The sequence below is a fragment of the Mytilus edulis genome, chromosome 3, assembly GCF_963676685.1.
Source record: "Mytilus edulis chromosome 3, xbMytEdul2.2, whole genome shotgun sequence".
NCBI lineage: Eukaryota > Metazoa > Mollusca > Bivalvia > Mytilida > Mytilidae > Mytilus > Mytilus edulis.
In genome coordinates this window covers 99,587,462-99,611,319 of record NC_092346.1, presented here as the reverse complement: position 1 = coordinate 99,611,319, position 23,858 = coordinate 99,587,462, and the positions used below count along the sequence as shown (strand labels likewise).

Below are 23,858 nucleotides of genomic sequence, written 5' to 3'. Positions count from 1 at the left end.
CATATTGATTTTGTTATCTTCATACATACATAAAAACAAGAATAAAAGTATGTTATCGAGTGTCAGCAGAAATATCAGACCTTAAGGAATACAAACAATTCAATATAGCATGTAAACATAGGATTACTTTAATATCAATTTGGCCCCTTATATATATCGCCAAAACTCTTCTTGCTGATTAACTTTTGCTTTTGCTATCTATCTATTATGTTTTTCATATTAATAGGCAAAAAATGCAAACAAATGGTAAATATCGTCATTCAAAGGCAATTATTCATGTAAAAATCAATTGTCAATTTCAGCAATGTTGACTTATTTGTAGGTCTTGTCTGTTGATTATGTCTGCTAATTTGTAGTTTGGGGTAGACAGTTTGAAGAATCAGAAGATAGTATGGAAACAGGAAATGTGCCAAAAGAGACAACAACCCGACTAAGAATGCAGAAAACAGTTTAAGGCCACCAATCTCACACCAAGATTAGGGCTTCAGCTAGCCGTTTAACAATAAAGTTTATTCAGCGTAATGAACTGGAGCAGAATAAAAATATGCTAGATGAATATCAAATGTTCAATAATTTTTGACTGTTTTTGGTCATCAATTCATGCAATGTATCTTGGATTACCTGAGTTAAGGGAATGCAATTTTGGTTGTATAGTTTGACCTTTGTGGAGGTTGAACCAAAGGTAACTGTGTCTGTTACATCATGATCTAATACAATTAATCGACCAATCAAAGTCTCTGTTGGTTTGTTCTCATCAATGATTGGTCTGTTTGTTTGGAATGATGGTGTCTGCCCAGAAACTGATTTTAAAGCTAGGCCAAATGGTGGTTCATTTACATTCCTCACTGACAATACAAAATCTCTAGAAATCTGAAAAAGGAAGCCAATGATGTATAATAAATTTACTGATTGTTACTTTTAAAAAAAATTAAACATGACAAATTTCATGAAGTAGAAAACACATGTGGTGTTTAAAAATAAAATATTTGTATGAAAGTGAAAGGCTTGTCAAATTTCATGACATATGTATTTCTTTTATTGATACCATGGTTTTTTGTTTTAATCTGATAAAAAACAGCTGAAAAAAAATTTGATATAATATTTAAAAAATAAAAAACTTAATGCAATTTTTACATGAAAGTTAAAGTGTATTAAAAATACTGGTATTGCTCTCTTTGTTAGAAGCATTCTACTGTATAACATTTTCATACATCAAATTTATTAATCTTACATTTTCATTTTCAAGATTCACGGTATTTAAAGTTACCTGTTTGGGATCTGCTCTACTATCAGTTGCCTGTACTGTTATGGTATAACTTGACTTTGTCTCATAATTGAGTTCTTTATTGAGTTTGATAGCATTATCTACAATAATGAATGTATCCTCAGATTCGGCAGTCAAACTGTATGTATATGTGTCATCTATATCCTGATCTTCTACCTATCAACAAAAGATATAAAACAGTTAATACTGGAACTTTCTGTTAAAATTTCTAGCATCAAATTTTACTAAATTTCACATAAAATTCATGGTTATATTATTTTCAAATTTCTGAAGAAAAGCTGTTAATAAAAAAAATAGTTAAAATTTATTTGTAATCATTTTTCTTTTATATGTTCTATAATTCTGTTTGATCTGTTGTTGAAAACCCCTTAACAAAAAAATTACACAATTGAGATGGTAAAACATAAACTATAACAAATATCTAGACTTATACAATTTTGACATGATAATATCTATTTCTTACTGAGTATAGCAACTTAATCTTATTGATAGTGTGGCCAAATTCCTTATTTGTGTAGCCAATTTCTGTACTATTTGTGAGTGCAATTTCCTTACTATTTGTGAGTGCAATTTCTTTACTATTTGTGTAGCCACTTGACTTACTCTTAGGGTTGTACTTTACTTACTATTAGCCACTTGACTTACTTTTAGTGTAGCCACTTGACTAACTGTTAGTGTTTCCACTTGACTTACTGTTAGCGTGACCACTTGACTTACTGTTAGTGTAGCCACTTTATTTACTGTAGCTACTTAACATACTGTTAGTGTTGCCATTTGACTTACCATTAGGTCAGTCACTTTACTTACTGGGAGTGTAGCCACTTTACATACTGTTAGTATTGCCATTTGACTTACCATTAGGTCAGCTACTTTACTTACTGGGAGTGTAGCCACTTTACATACTGTTAGTGTTGCCATTTGACTTACCATTAGGTCAGCCACTTTACTTACTGGGAGTGTAGCCACTTTACATACTGTTAGTGTTGCCACTTGACTTACCATTAGGTCAGCCACTTTACTTACTGTTAGTGTTGCCATTTGACTTACCATTAGGTCAGCCACTTTACATACTGTTAGTGTTGCCATTTGACTTACCATTAGGTCAGCCACTTTACTTACTGGGAGTGTAGCCACTTTACATACTGTTAGTGTTGCCACTTGACTTACCATTAGGTCAGCCACTTTACATACTGTTAGTGTTGCCATTTGACTTACCATTAGGTCAGCCACTTTACTTACTGGGAGTGTAGCCACTTTACATACTGTTAGTGTTGCCACTTGACTTACCATTAGGTCAGCCACTTTACTTACTGTTAGGTCAGCCACTTTACTTACTGTTAGTGTAGCCACTTTAACATACTTTTAGTGTAGCCACTTTATATACTGTTAGGTCAGCCACTTTACATACTGTTAGTGTTGCCTCTTGACTTACCGTTAGATCAGCCAATTTACTTACTGGTAGTGTAGCCACTTTACATACTGTTAGTGTTGCCACTTGACTTACTGTTAGGTCAGCCACTTTACTTACTGTTATTGTAGCCACTTTACTTCCTATGGGTAAATTTTCTGGTAGATTTTCAGCTTTCATAGCAAGGTTATAAGGTGAGTCATTATCATCATCCACATCCACAGTCAAAGTAAACTCTTTACTCATTGGTTGGTTTCCACTGTCTGTTACCCTGACACCAATACTATGGCTAGTAGAAGATTCAAAGTCAAGTAGACACTTCTCATTTCCTTTGGTTTCACAATCCTCTCCTATGGATTTAACCTATATTTATAATTTTTATGAGCTTATCTAAATGTTTACAACTGCATCATATTGCTTATTTTACATTTATTTATTATTAACTGTATAAAGACTAATCACAAACAAGAATGTGTCCATAGTACACGGATGCCCCACTCCCACTATCATTTTCTATGTTCAGTGGACCGTGAAATTGGGGTCAAAACTTTAATTTGGAATTAAAATTAGAAAGATCATATCATAGGGAACATGTGTACTAAGTTTCAAGTTAATGTAACTTTAACTTCATCAAAAACTACCTTGACCAAAAACTTTAACCTGAACTTTGCACTATCATTTTCTATGTTCAGTGGACCATGAAATTGGGGTCAAAACTATAATTTGGCATTAAAATTAGAAAGATCATATCATGGGGAACATGTGTATTAAGTTTCAAGTTGATTGGACTTCAGCTTCATCAAAAACTACCTCGACCAAAAACATTAACCGGACGTACGAACGGAGGCACAGACGGACGGACAGACGAACGGAGGCACAGACAGACGGACGGACGAACAGAGGTACAGACCAGAAAACATAATGCCCCTCTACTATCGTAGGTGGGGCATAAAAAGGTAAAACTTAATTATTGTACTTAAAATGATATTTTTTTTTTCTTTGCTAGACATGATTATTCCAAGAGAAAGAAAATGAAGAAAATGAAGAAAATTACAATAAGAAAGAAGAGTATTGAATCTCAATAAATAAATGAGACGATCATATTACAGATACCTTGAGAACATTTCCTAGTACTACAAATCTTCCATCAGCATTGTCAGTCAGTTCATATGTAAAAGTCTGGTTTTTGTCAGGATCTTCTGTTACTAGACTTCCCACTACTGTTCCTACTGCACTCATTTCTAAAACCTGTAAAACGGAAACCAGACAAAGTCAGAGTTCAGGTTAATGAATTTATCAGATATAACAACATGACCTTATATCAGATTTAATGTTACAAGTTCCTTTACTGAATGTTTAACCTACCCACATTCATTAATATGCTATATACTGTATTAAATGTCACAAATTTTACCTTTTAATAACTAGCATACATAAAATATACCTGCTAATACCTAGCATACATACATTATACCTTCTAATAACCAGCATACATACATTATACCTTCTAATAACTAGCATACATACATTATACCTTCTAATACGTATTTGTACCTAGCATACAAAATTATACCTTGTTATACCTAGCATACATACAATGATACCTTCTTATACCTAAACTATACCTTGTTATACATAGCATACATCAATTATACCTTGTAATACCTGGCACCACACATATATATCATAGTTTACAAAATATATCAAATATAACCCCTACCTTGTTGTTTGTCAGATCTACTTTTGTTGGAATTTCATTGACATCTGTCACAAGTACTGTAAATCTTTGGCTCAAACTTAAATGTCCACTGTCAGTAATCTTCACCTCAATATCTACAGAAGGCTGGGTTTCATAATCCAAATTAGCACCTGCAATGCAAAAAAGTCACAATTAATGAAAAAAAGTGTAAAAGCAGAAATTTTCCTCGGGGATTTAATTTCATTTATTTCGTGGATATGAATTGTCCACGAAATTAAAACCCCAACGAAAATTTAACTGTAGATATACATCATTTTATGATAAGACAAAATCATATCTACATTCATAGATGCATACAATGAAATTGATATGTTAATTGATTAGGAAACAATAGAAACAATTTCTCTCCATCAGATGATAATCCTAATCTATTTCCATCAGATGATAATCCTAATCTATTGTTTGTACAGTAATAAATAATGATCAAGAACTGTCAATCAATGTCATTTAATTTTAATGTGTCTGTTATGCCCACAACCTGTAATACTTTTATTACACAATCATTGTCCTTGGATAAAAGATCAAAGGTGTGTACAAGCCAGTTAGTGTGAACAGGTCAAAACATTTAATTAGTGCTCACTGTTACTACTAAATGCAATTATTGATTTTCTCAACAGCGAAAGTTACGATAGTTACGATAGTTTTATTGAGTATTCTCAATAATAAAGTGACATTTACATATCATTTTACTCAACTTAAGAACCACAAAAATTAATCCCCACGAACTTTGCATACAAAACCACGAAATTTTAACCCCACAAAAAATTAATGTTATACAGTACACTTAACACTAAATTGAATTAAATTAACAATGAAGAAGACAATAAGGATATGTTAAAAAAAAAAACAACACAGCACCATGATTGGACATATTGCTACTCAACATTCATTGCAATTTCAAAGGTAGTAGAATGCATAAAACAACAAAATCTGATCATTTATTTTTTAGGGTTTTTGCTACCACTTTATATTTCAGAACCACAGAAGAAAAATATGTTTCCATAGCTTTCACTGTTAAAGAATTTTGATTGATTGATTGGATATTGGTATTTAACACCACTTTCAGCACTATTGGCTAGCCTGTGGAAATCTTCCTAATCTATCAAAAAAGAAATACTGAACAAATTTTATAATCAAAGTGCTTGTAAGCACTGAATGGTAAAGATTGCTTTAGTGGGAAGTAAAATTAAATATTGCATTGTAGCATTGGTCCTGGACAATGAAGATAACTCCAATTTTTAAAGATGAATATCTGAGCATATATTACATTGAAAAATTTCTGGAACATTAACGTTAATGGATAAGATGTAGAGAATGTTATGATCAATGCACTATATTCTGTGTATCAAAAAGGTAGTTATAAGCCTTGGAAGATTTAGATATCAAGTCAGTAACATAAGGTTTTGATTGCATTTCATGCACTCTTTACCCAAAAAGGGACAACAGGACCACACTCATAAACATAAACACCTAATTCAATGAATAGGGTCCATCAAAAAAAAGGAGTATTAATTATAAAACTGTCACAAGAATGTGTCCAAAGTACACGGATGCGTCACTCGCACTATCATTTTCCATGTTCAATGGACCGTAAAATTGGGTAAAAAAATCTTATTTGGCATTAGTATTAAAAAGATCATAGCATAGGTAACATGTGTACTAAGTTTCAAGTTGATTGGACTTCAACTTCATCAAAACTTCCTTGACCAAAAACTTTAACCTGAAACTTCTACTTTCATCTTCTATGTTCAGTGGACCGTGAAAATGGGGGTCAAAAGTCTAATTTGGCTTTAATAGTAGAAAGATTATATCATAACCAACAAGAGTACATGTACTAAGTTTCCAGTTGATTGGACTTCAGCTTCATCAAAATCTACCTTGACCGTGGTGTAGTGGTTAGTGTATCGGACTACTAACACAAAGGTTCCTGGTTTGATTCCCGTTTGGGATGAAAATTTCAGGAACTCAATTTTCGGCTCTCCCTTGACACTATCTGCGAGTATGGTCTTGAGGAAACGATGATAGTCCGTCGGAAGGGGACGATAAATGGATGGCCCGTGTTAAGAGAGAGCCACATCTCTTGCACGTTAAAGACACCCTTGTAGATTTCGAAAAAGAGTAGGGTAATGCCGCTACAAGGCAGCACTCGCACCCGCAAAGTGGAAAGTGATTAATATAAGTTGCAAAACTTGTTTCCCAATCCACTATCAATAAATATGTTTAAACTAAAACTTAACCCAAAGTGGTACAGATGGACAAACGGACAGACGAGCGGATGAACAGACGCACATACAGACCAGAAAACATAATGCCCCTCTACTATCGTAGGTGGGGAATAAAAATGTTTCTACTAATATCCACAACCAAGAATAGATCAAGCTACTAATATCCACAACCAAGAATAGATGAAGCTACTATAGTACCATCTGCTACAGATAATTGTCCTGTCTGGGTCAGTGTGAACTTTCCTCCCCCATCATTAGCCAGTGTGTATGTATGAGTATCTGTATTATCAGGATCAACAACAATGAACATGCCCAGTGTTATACCGTTGATATTCTCACGCACAGATACTTGATCCTCACTATAAACTATTTTCTGTTTAATGAGATAATGTTCTATTGAAGAAATATTTTTTGTGTATGAAAAATATGAAAAATTGTAATTTTTCTTGTTTAGCTGTTTCTTATCAGACTACTCATTATTTATTTTCAGTAGTCTCACTTTGCATTTGTTATATGTATTTAAACAAGAAAAAATCTAAATTTAACATACCGGTACATGAAATCTTCCTTTGTATTTGCAAAAAGTTACATAAATTAATCCTTTACAAAAGTTAATTGGTTGACAATCTGTTCTCCTCTCAGTTTTGTTTACATGTTTGACTCTGAGACCTATATAATTTTTTCCTTTCTTTGGCTAGTGATGGATTTATATGTATGAACTAACCGTTGGTGCTTCATTGACATCTATAAGAGATAAAGGGAACATTTCCACCGTATTCTTTCCCGCTGTATTAGTCACCTGACAGATCAGAGTGTACTGAGACTGTAGTTCATAGTCTAATGTTGCTCCAACCATTACTTCAGCTGTACATACTCGTTTCTCATCCTTGTAGAAAATAAAAATACAAGGCAAGGTGACATTAGGTATGTATTATATGATTTATTAATGTTTAAGGGGACTTTTTAATTGTAGACTACCTAAAATAATACCACTCCAAATGTCCAATTCATGTATAACATTCTCCTTTGTATAGTAAACAAAGTTTTCCCAAATGGTTTTACATTACTAATTTTTGGGGCCCTTTATAGCTTGCTGTTTGGTGTGGGCCAAGGCTCCGTGTTGAAGGCTGTACTTTGACCTATAATGGTTTATTTTATAAATTGTTATTTGGATTGAGAGTTGTATAATGGCACTCATACCACATCTTCCTATATCTATAAAGCCATGTTCTAATTAAAAAATGGGATGCACACAATTGATGCCACAATGAAAATTGCAATCTCAGTGGTGTATTGCAAACAACACTGGAGATCAATATGAAGGTTTTTGTTGGTATTGCTCTTTAGGAAACTAAATAAACTGTTATCACAGAGATATGTGTCGCCTTTTTGTAATTTTGAATATGCTGAAATTAAAATAGTGTTACTTTAACATCTTACATAAGTTGCAAATATTCAGTCAATGAACCATTACTGAGGTACATGGCAAAACAATCAATGTAATTGAGATATGTCAATGCTGATGCAACTGCATACCAAATACTATAAATTGTTCCTTTTAAACTAACCTAAACACACACATTAACTTGGTAACTATGTAAAAGTTTCAAAGTCAATGAAACATAAAGAAGGGATGGGGCTATTTAATCTGCATTGAAACAAATGACAATAAATTAGCTTACCAAATATCATAGACTTGACATTATTAGCAGTTCATCTTAAACTGATCTTGTCACATAGACAATAACTGTTTAGTGTCTTTAAATATCAGTTGTTTTTGTATGGGCTAAGAAACAGGTGTCATGCGAGCTTTAGCAAGCTATCACTCCTGTTTCAAGCCGAGTACAAATACAGCTGATATTTAAAGACACTAAACAGTTATTATCTTTATCCTGCAATTAATTCTGTGTATTGTTTGTGTTTTGAAAGACACGAAAACTCACATTTTGTTCATTTATTTTTTATTTGAAATCCCTTGAGGCCCGCATAGTAATATTAAAATCACACATTCAGCTGAAGACGGGTTCGCAAAAAAAGAATCTTGAATGGTCAACAATAATACATCACTCAAGGTAAATAATTATCTAATTTAACATAACAACTAATTTCCACAGTAAAAACAAATAACAAAACATTGTCCAATTTGAAACAGACATGTACAAATTGTCCTACGCTTCACACTTGACATTCACGAAACATGCATGCTGAAATTGACATGGCTATTTTGTTACACAATCATACACATTCAAGTTTGAAATCGACAATTGTCATCGTAGAAAAGACTGCTGTTCATGTGTGTATGTTATCAGAAAATTGGTGTTATTCTAATTGCTCTAAAGAAATGTTTGAAAACAAACAGAACGTATAAAAGTAATCGTTAATTCGCATAAGTTCAAACAATAAGTCATTGGAATGTGACTGCAATACACATTCTGAGGTCACGCAGGTTCATACAATACTCAGTCCGGCAGTGGGAGGAGCTTTAAAGTGAATCTGTATAGTATACAGATACAGCATAGCGATATCTGTAGAGCTGTATCTGTATAGTAGGACACCCAATTGCAGGATAAAAATTAACACATGTAAACTAAGCAAAAGTTTCAAAGTCCATAGAATATGACTGAGAGGATGGGGCCAAATATTCTCCATGGAAATGAGATATGCCAATGCTTATAAAAATGCATATCCATTAACATTGGCCTACCACTGGTGGTTCCTTATAAACTGACCTAATCACAAACTAATACATGTAAATTAAGCAAAAGTTTCAAAGTCAATAGACCATGACTGAGGGGGCAGGGCCAAATAATCTCCATGGAAATGAGATGTGCAAATGCTTATACAAATGCATACCAAATATGATTGACCTACCACTTGTGGTTCACCATAAACTAGACCTAATCACAAACTCACACATTGTTGACACTGTCGCCACTGCCAACAGACCAACATACCTATGTCTTGCTTTTTGACTCTATCAAGGTGATACAATAAAACCATTCTAAAAGCAAGCTTTAAAAAAATGGTTGCCTTTCAAACATGTCTTAAAGGTCTGCATTCAAGTGCAAATATTTCAAATTTCTAAAAGTCAAAATAATTCTATCATGCAATGTTCTTTACGCATTTAAGCAAAGACTTTTTTAAAACTACATCATAAACAAACTAACAGCTAAAACAGGAAATTTTAAGACAAAGCAAAAGTCAAATGTAGATGTGAGGTATATGTGAATGAGACAAATATCTTACAAAAAATAAAACCACAAGAGCTAGTCCTGCAGAAAAATTTATAATATCAGACCAAATCTCACCTTTGTAACACAAGCGGCATTTGATAACTTGACAATTCCTGAGTTTTCTGTATCCTCGACACTGAATGTCATATCCTGTGTTGTATCTTGATGTTCACCTTTAATGGTACCTATCACTGTGTCAATGGGAGAGTTCTCAGTAACAGACGGCTTATTGTCATCAAATGAAGCATCACCACCAACAGAGGTCAAGGTTAGAGTTATCACTGTCTCACCAATAACTGTTATACTGAAGAGTCGTTCAGTCTGAAAAATATATGTAAATATTATGTTATTAATTGTAACCTCACCATACAAGTCCTGTCTTTAAAAAGGTATTGAACCTGCCATTTCCAGTTTTGACAGTTAAATTTAAAAAGGTAGTAAGTTAATCATCACGTCACAGAATAAACTTCTACATCAAGTCTTAGTTATAAATCGATGGCAAACCCATGACCAAAGGAACACAAATTTTACTTAGAAATAGTCAAACCTATATTTAGCAGTCACTCTAGGAATTATTCAAAAATGATTATTAAGGTTCATCATAACAAATGGACAAATATGGCCGTATTTTCACCTCAAAAACTACTCTGTGTACAGACTTACCTGTGCTGTTTGGAAAGTTTTAATGCCTAGCATCCACTAGATATATAAAAGTTAAATGCATTTTGTGTTAAAGAAAGATAAAATCTGTTTTGGTTTTTGCTGGGCATTTTTTTTTTCCTTTCTGCAGAAGGTGTAAAAATAAACAAACACCTGAATTACTTTGATACTGTCCACTTACTGACTCAGATGAACTCTTTAACTCACCTGTAGTTGTGAAGATACCTCTTGTCCATGTCAATTAAGGACAATCAAAACAATACAAACTGGTTTTTTACCTGAGGGAGCATCTTATAGTTGTATCACAACTTAGTTAATTTTCAGACCTTTTGCATGAAGGATAAAATATGCCCATCAAAATCCAAAAAAGATTTTATCTTTCTGAAACACAAAATGCATTTAACTTTATTATATCTAGGCATTAAAACTTTTCCAACTTCACAGGTAAGTTAGAGTACTTTTTGGCATGTAAATACAGCCATATTTGTATATTTGTTATGATGAACCTTAAAGAGGTGAGCTTAAAAAAGGTTTTAAAAAAAAATATGATTCCAACATTGCCATGGGCTGGAATTGGGATAAATTGTTTTATTGTTTTCAATCAGAAGATTTATGGTTCTAAATAATGTGAATTGAAGCACTTTAAATTTGAAATAAACATTCAAAATATGTTACTTATAATTCTACACATCATTGACAGACATTATGGAACTACCTAATGAACTGAAAGCCTTATTGGTAACAATGAAGTTGGATGGAAAAGAGCCGGGATGGAAATTCACCGGCAGTTCTGACTAAGTATCGGTTCAGCTCACTTGGATCAAGGTCAAGGAACCAGATGCTACATCTAGGAAACCTGAGCCTGCTCTGAAAAGCAAGAACAATCCACCATCTACCAGGAGACGCAACGCTAACCGTTACGCCCAGTGGATGGTCAACAAAACAGCCATTGTACCTGCTGCTGAATATTAAAAAACCACCAGCGTAGACCACATCAGGCAAACCAAGGCTAGAGACATCATAGTCAGTCAAGTACTTACACCAACAAAGTACAAAGGGGAACCATTTGGGTTTGTAGTCAATGTCACCAGTCCTTACAACCCCAACAAGGTCTGCCATCGCCTGGTATACTACACCTCCACAACAGACAGAGGCAAGCGCAGTAGGATCGACTTCGATGAAGGGTTTGACATCAACAAACCAGACCTATTGGCACACCACCACCACACATCGCCCATCAACATTGAAATGTTAGCAGAGCGACCTGATACTCTGTACCAGGCACAACAATGCAGTTGGAGTAAGATGAAGGCCGAATGACAAACATACACAGGTCTGTAAATAGGTTTTTTTCAGTCCGCAATATCCAGACAGGATAGCCAGACGTAAAACATCCACATATCATCATCAAAATATGTTACTATTTGTGTAATAATGAGTCAGTTATAGGGTTTTTGATGGAAATCAAATTGAGTGAGAACACCTGAGGAATTCACAAAATAAATGGAAACATTCAAAAATTAGGTGACTGTAAACAATGACCACCCTAAAGGGTTAAATTTAGAGAAAACATTTGGGAGGTTCTGAAAGCACTGTTAAATATGGCCGGCAGCGGCTGAAATGAGGTGACTGTTGAGGCAGGTTTAACTGTATTTGACAGACAACAATATTACTTTTTTTTTATATTTACAGATATTAAAACTTTCATAATTAAAAGTTCTTTATTTTTCTTACAGATTTTTCTGGATTGCCATTATCAGTAACTTTAGCCTTTATAACATAGACTCTTGATGGATCCAATGCTTCATCTGTTGCCTTGGTGACAACCCCAGTTGAACTAACAGAGAAAAGTCCTCCATTGTCATCAACCAATGAGATAGCATGTGTCTGGTCTTTGTCTTCATCCTCAAAGGTTAAATCTCCAATCACGGTATCAGCTGGGGCGTTCTCTTCTACTTTATATGCTAAAAAAGTTTGTGAAGTGTAATCATATACCATCATTATCTAAGTATAGTACCAAATTATTTATGTTACGTTCTGTATTTCTAAATTTACAGTAAATAGACCTAAGAACTTTTTGGGGAATCCTCATCACTTGACCTGATATTTGACAACAGTTGAACAATTGATATCACACAAAAACCATGTTTCTATTGTGACATGAATATTTTACAAAAACAAAGAATGTAAAAAAAACAGTAATAATGCCTATGTTGTGCTTTTTCTCAACTATGGTTTATTGTGTATTCTTCTCAAAACCTTTCTTATTCCTTATCAGTTATCATTCTTGTAAAAAAATGTAAATTAAATATCTTAAATTTAAAAGTACTCATTCCATATTGATAGAACTAAGTAGGTTAAGTATTCATTCCATATTGATAGAACTTAGTAGGTTTTTCCATATGAGTGGGATTTTGAATAAACATGATAAATACGCATATTCACCTAAGGAAAAAGTATATTCACCGCAAAAAACGTCATATGCTTTTTACCTGTATAATTTTGATAAAATTATTTAATGTATAATTGGTTCTGGTAAATAATTGCCATAACATACATTTCTCTCGGAATATGGAATAAAATAACTACTGTCATTTGTTTCGGTAAATATGAGATTTGATTAACTTGTAAAAAAACACATAGTTACCTCATCAAAAGACAGCAATTGTATAAGGTTGATAAAATATAATCATACAGACCACTCAACTGCAAGTTCCTTGGACTATCATTTGTATCTATCAGTTCTATAGCCAATGAAAATGTTTTGCTTTTGACTGGTACCAATCCTGCATCAGTTACTAGGATCTCCACATTATACTGACTGGTCGATTCATAATTTAATTTACACAAATCTCCTCCCATTGAAAGGCAGTTAGCATTACTTTGGGCAACCTGTTAAAGAGACTCAATTACTAATCTACCTGAACAGATAATATTCTTTTTAAAAATGTTACATAAATTTTCCCAATAATTTTGGTCAAATAATAATAACAAGTTTAAAATTTCTTTGACAAATGAAACTTGCTTTTTACATGATTAAGTATGTCAACTACAGAAGTTTAGCTTCTAAGATTAAGAAATCCAGCATTTGTTTTATTTGAAGCTGCAATTTATCATTAAACTTTTTCTTTAAAAAAATTCAAGTATCAAATTATATCCTTGTCAAGCTGAACATTTATTTAGTATGAATTATCTGATGAGTACCTTTATCTGACCATTTTCTATTCTAAATCTGCCGTCTGCACTGTTAACCATTATAAACTTAAAAGTCTGAGTTGTCTCCACTTCATTGTCTGGGTCTTGAACCAATAGATTTCCAATGACTGTGTCTCTGTCACTGTTCTCTGCTACCTAAATATAAAACAAAATTAAATTAAACAAGTAAACAACATAAAAATTTGAACCCACCTGAATAATCACACCTGTCTGAAAATTAAAATATTCTTGTACAAAGTAAGCACTGTTAAAACTTCATTCTTCTCTGGTTTATGTTTACTTAGATTGAAACATTAACACTTTTTTTTAAATAATTTATGTGTGCTTCTTTATTTATAGTTTGCTAGTAGAATATAATGTTCTTTATATTGCTGTATTTGTTTGTTTGGTTTTTTGTTAAAAGCTCTATTAGGATCTTATATTTTGTAGTTTGTAACTATACCAAATCTAAATAAAGCTTTCGTATTGATACTGAACCTGACATAAATTAATCATAAATTAACTGTAAATCAAGGTATCTGAAATTTAAATGATTAATTGAAACAGATCTAGACATACCTGTCAATCTCTGGAAATGAAAATGAAAGTCATGACCTGAATTGGGTAAAAAAAAATCAGGTCATAACACTTAATTTTACATAAGTTTTTCATCTATACTTAAAAGAGTATTTTACATTGTATTATTTATAATTTTAAAATATCAAAAAAGACAAGCTTTTGACACATTGTTACAATATACTTATATGAATGTTCTAGTAATGAGAAAATTAGTAGATGAGTGAATCTAACATCAATGGAGTGACAGTCTTAATTGAACGTCAAATTTTAAAGTATTTTGGAGGAAATATTTTCAAATAATATCTTAGAAGTCTCATAGAACTAGAATAAAATTGAAAACCGGTCAGATACTGAATAGCCAGGTTATTTGATCACCTGTAATGGTCGTTACCAAATCTCTGGAGACCAGGTATTGCCGTGGGTCACAACCACAAAATACACGTCTGTTGAAGGTATGCAAAGAATCATGAACTATACCTTATTATTATCCAGTGTTAATGATAGTATTTCTTCATTCATGTTGTTAACTGTAATAGTAACATTCTTTACAAAGTCTTTCTTGGGTTCACCAGAATCTTCTACTTTTACAGAGATGGGATATTCAGTCTGGCTTTCATAATCTATCACTGCATCAGCTTTTACCTAAAATAAAATAATATTCATTTGATCTGTACCATTGTCTTTTTTGTAAATCTATTAAACAGGGAGCGCATACTTTTTAAATAAAATAACAAAACCTAGTTTTATTGAAAAAGGCATCATCAAACTAGAGACTCCAAGACATAAGTGCTTATATGGCATATTTAGCCCTTAGACCTTCCCAACATATTGTGTATGGTGTTATAAATGTGTATGGTGAATGGTGAATGGTGTAACATGTAAATTGCAGTTAGATTGGGGTCCATATTTGTAGCTTACATTTCTCTCAAAGAATTTTTGCAATGGTTCTTTATGTGTAAACAGCATGGCACTCCACAAACAGATGACTGAAAATAATATATTTTTTCACAAAACCAGATTTGTTTCTCATTTTTGATAGAAAACTTAACTTACCCTCAGCATGTTTCCTTGAAGCTCAAAAACACTGTTGTTATCTACCAAACTAAAGATGTGAGTCTGTCCTTCATCTGGGTCAAGTGCAGATAACTCTGCTACATCAACATCACTTGTGTTCTCATCAATTCTAAGACTGGTACCTACTGAATCCCCAAACAAAATATCCTGAAGGAGTAAAAATTTACTTGAGCATTTCTTTAAATTCTAAATATGTTGTTAGATCGCTGTTTGTCATATAACATGATACATTTATAGAGCTATTTATGAAAATGTTGTATCCCTATTTGGCAATAACATAAAATTTAAAACTTGAGTAGTAAGCCTTTCAAGTCCTTCATCATCATCTTACGAATTATTGTCAAAAATACAGATATTATTACCAAATAATTACATTAGATGTATGTTTCATTATAATACGTTATTCTGATTGGCCAACTGCACATCTCGTGCTATTCCTGAAACAATTGTATTAGACAATAACATTTATCATTCATGATGACACGATGTCCCACAATAAAGTGCACAGGTAAATTAAATGAAAACTTGATAAAAATCGTGTTTTCATGATTCTAGCCAAAAAAAAATGTAATTATAAGTATTGAATGCGTCTTTTTGTAACTTTATAGGGTTGTAAAAGCATTGACCGTGCGCACATTTTTAGTATGAAGCGCTTCCGCGCTTCATACAAAATGTACTTCGGTCAACGCTTTTATACCCCAATAAATTTACAAAAAGCAGCATTCAATTCTTAAATAAAACAGAACTTGTATTTAATTTGTGTCAATATGAAATCACTTTTAAGTAAGTTTGCTACTCAGTTTCAAAATAACAAGCTTTTCATAACACTAGTATATATTGATCAAGGAACCAAAAAAGGGGGAAAAAATATATAGGTCAATGTGCTTGTTTTCGAGATATTAGCCATTGAAATTTTGGTGGGAAAATGTTCTCTCTTCATTTTTCATAGCTTTATCATTGACAAGTTAAGTTATCAAAAACTATTAAAAAATAACAAAGATTTGATTAATATAAATTTAACAAGAGAGGATAGAGAAAACAATTGACAGAGCAATAAATATTAATGAATAGAATATTGTTCTGTAATACCTGTGGTGGATCATTGACATCCTCTACATTAATTGTATACTGCTGTTCTACTATAGAACCTTGCTCATCCTGTACACTGATGGACACTGTATACACTGATCTCTCCAAAAACTTCAAATATCCTTGTGTAACCAGATCTGCTGTACATGTAGTACCTCCCACAGCCTGCTTGTCAAACAAACAAAAGTATATCACTATTATATTGTGGCCTTATGTTCCACTTGGGATGAAGAGGATAAGTAAGTAAGTAAGATATTACAAGGATGCTCTATCAGCATATTTTCAATCCAATTCAATATGCTGAACAATAAAAAAATTACTTGGCTTTTATTCTATAATACAGGTGTTGTTTTCATAACTAGCATAACTCACTTTACTAAAATTGTGTATACTTATAACAAAACACATACAAAAGACCCAAATACAAAAATCTGTTTTCATAGCATGATTCAAGAAATTCGCAAAAAAACTTAAAAGGTTATTAATACTTTAGCTAGATTTCAGTAGAAACAAGTAACATTTTGACCCTTCTTTCAAAATTATGTGCCCTTTTGTTTCTTTGTTCAAGTTAAAAGTCATCCAGTTTCAGTGTGCAATTGCAAATGTCTGATCCTGTGGTCTTAATAATCAAATGGAGTTTGCATGCATGTAAAACTTGCTAAACCCTGTCTGCCTTGTTGGTTATTTTGTTTGTTTCTTTTTGTACATCTCTTTTATTTTTACACAGTTGACAGTTGATAATGTGAACTATTGATGCCTGTACAACATACTTGTTTACCACAGCTGATATTTGATAGTGAGAACTCTTGACTGATACTGGTTATTTTCAAGGTTAAATCATCATTGTTGTCAGGGTCTGTTGTTGTGATCTGGCCAACAACTGTTGCTACCGGTGATAATTCTGGTACAGACAGGGTTGTCTCCCCTTCAAATGATGGACTCTCATTTCTATCCAGAACCTCAACTGTCACTGTGGTTTTACTCTGAAATAACATTTGATAAAAATAAATACAACTGACTGATAGAGTTTTGCAATGGTCGATGTATATAAATTTTACAGTAATGTACAAAAATTCAATACTTTACATACCATTCTCTATGAAATATAGTTTTATTAAACAGTAGAATCATCTTCCATTTTATAAAATAGATTTCAATTAGAATGATTCATTAGTAATATGTTGTCAAAGTATTTGAAGATTTAAAGGAATACATGATGGTCACAAATTGAATTACTTATAACTCATCAGCGAACTATTTATTTACAGTGGCGTATCCAGAAGAGGGGGCTTCATTCATGTTTCAGTGATTCCCTATATAATCAACCAATTTTTCCCCACAAAAGGGGTACTGGGCCCCATTGGTTATCATACTACATCTCCTTATCTTTATATTACATTCAGAATTGCAGATCATCAATCCTAAAACTGATGTTCTGTTATTGTAACATTATCCAATCAAAATAAATGTTACAGTGTTGCATTTTTGTCAAACATTTAGTCTGCAGTAAGTCTTTACTCTGGAAATCTACATCATGACATATTTATTAACTGATCTATCAATTGAATATAAACCAACAAACAATAAATGATGTTGTAAAACCTACACTTGTTGATGGAATTCCATCATCTGTTGCCTCAATAGAAACATAGTACTTGGCTTGACTTTCATGGTCCAGTGACTGCTTAGTAACCAAGGTTTTACCATCCTTCAAATGAAATACCTCAGTATTGTTTAGAAGTACCAGTCTGATATTTTGTCCTGGATCCTGGTCTGTTGCTTTTAATATTCCTGAAAATCAGTGAAAAAAATGCAAAAAAAGTGAGAAGAATAGAAAAAAATGTTCAAATAAAAACACATAACAAACAGTGGTACACATTTGCCATCTAAAATATCTCAACTGCTTTACTAATAATGATTGGAAATTATATCTAAGAGTCTTTGAGATCAAGGTTTTGCTACAGATTTGACATAAACTTAACATTATCAAGATCTGTGCACAAAAGATCGTAGTCATATAAAACCTTCCAGATAGACATTTACATCTTACATAATTTTGTTCTGTAAATAAAGCTGATATGCTTATAAATTCTGAGAAATAGCTTTTATCACAAAACTTACCACTGACCAACAACCTATTAAAACGAGGTCAGTTCAGATGCACCCTATACTACCAGATAGAAGTTTTACCTAACGACCATTCAATAAAACAAATATTATTGATCTAACCATAGCTAGTTTCCAACAGGTCTCATATAATTTAATTACTGCAAATAGCAATTTTTTCTGCAATTTATTATTATGAATTACATTGTAGTACTATTCTTTATCAGATTACAACTAATCATGTATAATCAATTGCAGTTTATTCATTTATTTTCATGGATACTAACTTTTTGTGGATAAAGCAAAAAAATACTTTTGGGGATAACTATTTTTTAGGTTTCTTGTCAAAATCACCATAAAGTCAAAACAAAATGTGTACATCATTGAATATTTACATTTGTTGTTACTAGCATATAACCAGAAAATCCTCAAAAGTTGGTACCCCACGAAAAAAAAGAATTTATACACAGTATCATTATTTTTTTACCAAGTGAATAATTTGGTTAGATATTACAAGCTGCAAAAAAAACTCCTTTTTTCTATAATTTATGACGAGAGCATTGTTACATATTTCATACTATTTAAATCTTTGATTTCAGTAATCTAAACCACTAAGGAAAAATGACTTAATTAATGTAATGCATCAACAATAAGTGATTGGATTTACATTCCTCACGACATCAGGAGCATTCAACCAATCACAACATCAGGAGCATTTAACCAATTTGAAAGCCAAGAATGTTAAAATAATTGAAGACTTGAAGAGATTGCGCAAGACCAAAAAGAGGCTAAAATGAATACACAACTGACATAGCATACATGTACCTACCAATTTCAAAATCTGTATCAGAATTTTCTGGGACTGTATCTCCTACAATGTCAATAACAGGTGGATCATTGACATCTGTCACTGAGATAGCCATGACCTTTTCCAAGATCAAAGGAGGTGTACCATCATCTGTGACCTTAACCTTTATATTGACAACTTTGTCTTGTTCATAATCTAGAATACATGGTTTGTTGTCACACATTTCTGATGATTTCTTTACCTAAAGAGACAAGTATAAAGTTAATTGTATTAGTTTAGAAACATATTTTCAGATTTTAATAATGTTTAAAAAAATTGTTTCTGAAAGCTTATTAATGTGAAAGTAGTATGGTCATTTGTGGAGAAACATTTAGTGATGTAACTATATAAGGAAGGCACACAAAGTCTGTTTAAAGATCAAAAAAATCAGAAAAATTCATTCAGAAATTGGTCTAAGAGATTTATATCATGTATATACTTTTTAAAATATGCAATACTTATAAAATAAATCAAATCATAATTGCTTCCTTAAATTTCTAGGAGATAAGTTAAACATTAAGAACCCCTTGATGTTTACCTGTAAAGTGTTGCCTCGGATTTCAAACCTGCCTTGTCCATCATCAATCAGCTGATAATTAAAGGTTTGTATGGTCTGTCCAGAATTATCAGGATCAACAGTGGTCAAGTTACCAACCCCTACACCAGGAACACTGTTCTCAGCCACCTTAAATACAATTATATTTGATAAATTCTACCACTGATTCAATACATAATATATTCCATTGTATGTCTCAATATAAACCTGGCTAAGTAAAGAGAATATCACCCATGTGAATAGCATTGTATGTCAAAATGATATAATAATGCCAGACTTTTTTTATTATCTGTTTAATGAGATCCGCATGCTCCTCCTTTCCCAATTTCAGAATAAAAATAAAAGTAGTGCATCTTACTTTTATTTTCATTTTTACAAAATCCTCAGAACAAAATAAAATCTGCTGTTCAAGATACTCACTTTCAGTGGCTTTCGTCATCGATAATATTTAATTTTTACCAAGTTGATGAAACAGCAATTATCGTTCAAAAGTAAAGAAATTCAAGGCATAAACGATACATTTTCTTCAAAAAAGATTTTAAAGCTGGTGGCATGTTTTTCATACTTGTTACACGAGAGCGTACATCAAATCATTCTAACATTAGGCAAAATCAGTTATTACTTCATCAGAACTCTGATTAAGCTTAAGTAAACTTGTTATCCATGTACTGCATTAAAAACGTCATATTCCTTTCCAAATAGCGTATCAAACATCGTTTATTTTTGTAAATAAAATTGTCGTTGGGCATATATATCATTGTACAACTACGGATCAGAGTCAGGATTTCATCGGGAACGGACCTGCTATGACCGAAATCTGGATTTTTGCAATAATGATTATGGATGCATGATTGGCACTGCTGACAGACACAAATTTGTCCTAAAAGGAAAAATTATGCATCCACACACATGAACATACTTTGTGTTAGATCTTCTTGATTTATGTATATATTTCCATGTATATGCATTGTTTCAATTTATAAGTTAAAGTAGCTCAACTTTAGATCTATTACACCAGAGACATATATACACATGTCTGGACAAAGAAACTTTATTTTATTTTAAACACTCTAGAATTTTCAAACCTAGCTGGGTTCTATTAAACACTATTTACCAAGTATTAAACAACGAGTGATTGATCAGTGCACACAGGATCAGTCATCAAAAATTCACGATTCATCAAAACTAAAATTTTACCAACAATTTCATAATTCAAATCAGCGTAGTTCTTATGTTGATGTTCTAAGTAATAAATTAGAAAGGTCACCTCTGTGTAAAACAAGTGAAACTGCGAGCTACTGCTCACTGATGATACCCCCGCCGCAAACAATTTCATAATTCAAATCAGCGTAGTTCTTATGTTGATGTTCTAAGTAATAAATTAGAAAGGTCACCTCTGTGTAAAACAAGTGAAACTGCGAGCTACTGCTCACTGATGATACCCCCGCCGCAAGTGGATAATATTAATAGTGTAAAAATATGCAAGTGTTCGGTAAACAGGAAGTTGTCGAGTGATGAATCTGAAAACGCATCACACAGTATAGCTGACTTATAAAAATCCTGAAACCAAATTTCAGAAATCCTTGTATTGTAGTTCCTGAGAAAAATGTGACGAAAATTTTTAACTTGGTTATCATGTGTAAAATCATACAAGTGTTCGGTAAACAGGAAGTAGTCGAGTGATGAATCTGAAAAAGCATCACACGGTATAGCTGACTTATATAAATCCTGAAACCAAATTTCAGAAATCCTTGTATTGTAGTTCCTGAGAAAAATGTGACGAAAATTTTCAACTTGGCTATCATGTGTAAAATCATACAAGTGTTCGGTAAACAGGAAGTTGTCGAGTGATGAATCTGAAAAAGCATCACACGGTATAGCTGACTTATATAAATCCTGAAACCAAATTTCAGAAATCCTTGTATTGTAGTTCCTGAGAAAAATGTGACGAAAATTTTCAACTTGGCTATCATGTGTAAAATCAGACAAGTGTTCGGTAAACAGGAAGTTGTCAAGTGATGAATCTGAAAACGCATCACACAGTGTGGCTGACATATATAAATGTTGATACTAAATTACAGAAAGGGTGGATGTGTAGTTCCTGAGAAAAATGTGACGAAAGTTTCATGGGACGGACTGACCGACGGACGGACGGACTGATGGACGGACAGACAGAGGTAAAACAGTATACCCCCCCCCCCTTTTTTAAAGCGGGGGTATAATAAGATTGAGTGCACACAATCTTGCTATTGAAAAAGGGTGATATTTAGGTTTACCCACCAATGAACAAGTTTGTAACGTATGTAAATCAGGTGAGGTAGAAGATGAAAATTACTTTTTACTGAAATGTGAAAATTTCTCCAACTACAGAATTAACTTTAAAAATATTATATCAAATATATGTTGTAGTGAAAATCAGCTAAATATTAATAGTTGCATTAATAGTAATTCTTTATAAGTCCTGAAAGTGACTAGTTCTTATCCTGTATTCATTGTTATAATGCACTGAAATATGGGCCTTTGTCAATTATTGTAATTGTTTTGTGCCAATAAAATATTTGTGTATTTGTATTTGTATATACCGGGTATATGTCTCTGCATACACTAAGAGGTCCCTGACTTGGTGACAGGTATATACCTATATAGTGTATATGCAGCGAGGTTGATATATTTGCCTGGTGCCATTGATCTATATTAGAGGAAAAACAGAATCCAAGCATAGTTTTTATGTTCATATTAATAGAAGGGTTAATGTAGTGGTCTGTTCTCTTTCATTGTTCTTGTATTTTGATAAATTCAAAAAAAAAAAAAAATCACTGATAATGGTTTTATTTTTTTTTAGTGTCGACTGGACCTATTCTGCACTTTTTTTACTTTTATTTCGTCCCCTCAACCCTATTTTTTACAAAATTTTCTGGTTAAACTGATAAAAAAAAAATCTGGCCCAATAATCTTTATCATTCTTCAAGCAATCATGAAATGCTAGTCACCTACTTGCCTAGAAAATGGGATATTATCATATCACAATAACTTAACGGAGATCAATGATCTATTAAATATGATATAATGGTTAAACAGACCCCTGTAAGACAGACATGTACTCATTACAATCATTCAACAGATTTAATGTTCAACTGACCAATTACATTTGGTATTTTTGAAACTGGCCTAATAAAGGAAATCATCTTTGATCAATAAACCATTTAAATGATGGCAAGATCATAACAACCCATTCAAACACACATGATTCAAATGATCAATTGTTCTACCTTTACAACTTTGAATTCAACAGTTCCTTGCATGTCTTGTTTGATCTGAATAAAAACATATAAAAGCAGGAAAATAGGTTAGAGGTTAAACAGTGTATATGTACGTACCTGACTTTTAGATATCTTTATGTCTAATGGTGCTTCGTTTATATCTATTATATTTATGACTATTTCTTTGTCATGTGACATGGGTGGTATTCCTTTATCTGTTGTTGTCAAGGTAACAGTATACTTGTTGCCTTTTTCAAAGTCAATAACTGCAGATGAGGCTGCCTGGAAAAAGTCAAATGTATCTAACATATAATTGATTGAATTTTATCTTCATTGGAGCATGAATGAGAAGATAAGTATTCAACTCTACTTGAAAATGAAAAGCATACCTGCCTGTGAGTCCAACAGGATACAATGAAATTATTCAATAAACTCAGACATTTTTAACATGGAGAAGTGAATACTATGCTGTCCACATGAAAAACAAGAATCTGTCCATAGTACAAGGATGCCCCACTCGCACAATCATTATCTATGTTAAATGAACCATGAAATTGGGGTCAAAACCCTTATTCTTATGAT

General features: G+C 32.6%; 1 protein-coding gene across 1 annotated transcript in view; it reads right to left on the bottom strand.

Annotated features, from left to right (window-relative positions):
• Positions 1-23,858, bottom strand: part of LOC139517941 (protocadherin Fat 4-like) — a 99,694-nt gene that overhangs the window by 45,443 nt on the left and 30,393 nt on the right. The window contains exons 16-34 of the mRNA XM_071309501.1: positions 23,394-23,558; positions 19,999-20,145; positions 19,443-19,662; positions 18,114-18,298; positions 17,278-17,490; positions 16,508-16,672; positions 15,398-15,565; positions 14,822-14,986; positions 13,775-13,921; positions 13,270-13,462; positions 12,305-12,534; positions 9,986-10,231; positions 7,402-7,563; positions 6,876-7,050; positions 4,414-4,562; positions 3,807-3,941; positions 2,814-3,056; positions 1,268-1,441; positions 622-870 (exon numbers count right to left, since the gene is read on the bottom strand). Coding sequence (XP_071165602.1) covers positions 622-870; positions 1,268-1,441; positions 2,814-3,056; positions 3,807-3,941; positions 4,414-4,562; positions 6,876-7,050; positions 7,402-7,563; positions 9,986-10,231; positions 12,305-12,534; positions 13,270-13,462; positions 13,775-13,921; positions 14,822-14,986; positions 15,398-15,565; positions 16,508-16,672; positions 17,278-17,490; positions 18,114-18,298; positions 19,443-19,662; positions 19,999-20,145; positions 23,394-23,558 — 3,531 coding nt within the window. The remainder of the gene's footprint in view (positions 1-621; positions 871-1,267; positions 1,442-2,813; positions 3,057-3,806; positions 3,942-4,413; positions 4,563-6,875; positions 7,051-7,401; positions 7,564-9,985; positions 10,232-12,304; positions 12,535-13,269; positions 13,463-13,774; positions 13,922-14,821; positions 14,987-15,397; positions 15,566-16,507; positions 16,673-17,277; positions 17,491-18,113; positions 18,299-19,442; positions 19,663-19,998; positions 20,146-23,393; positions 23,559-23,858) is intronic.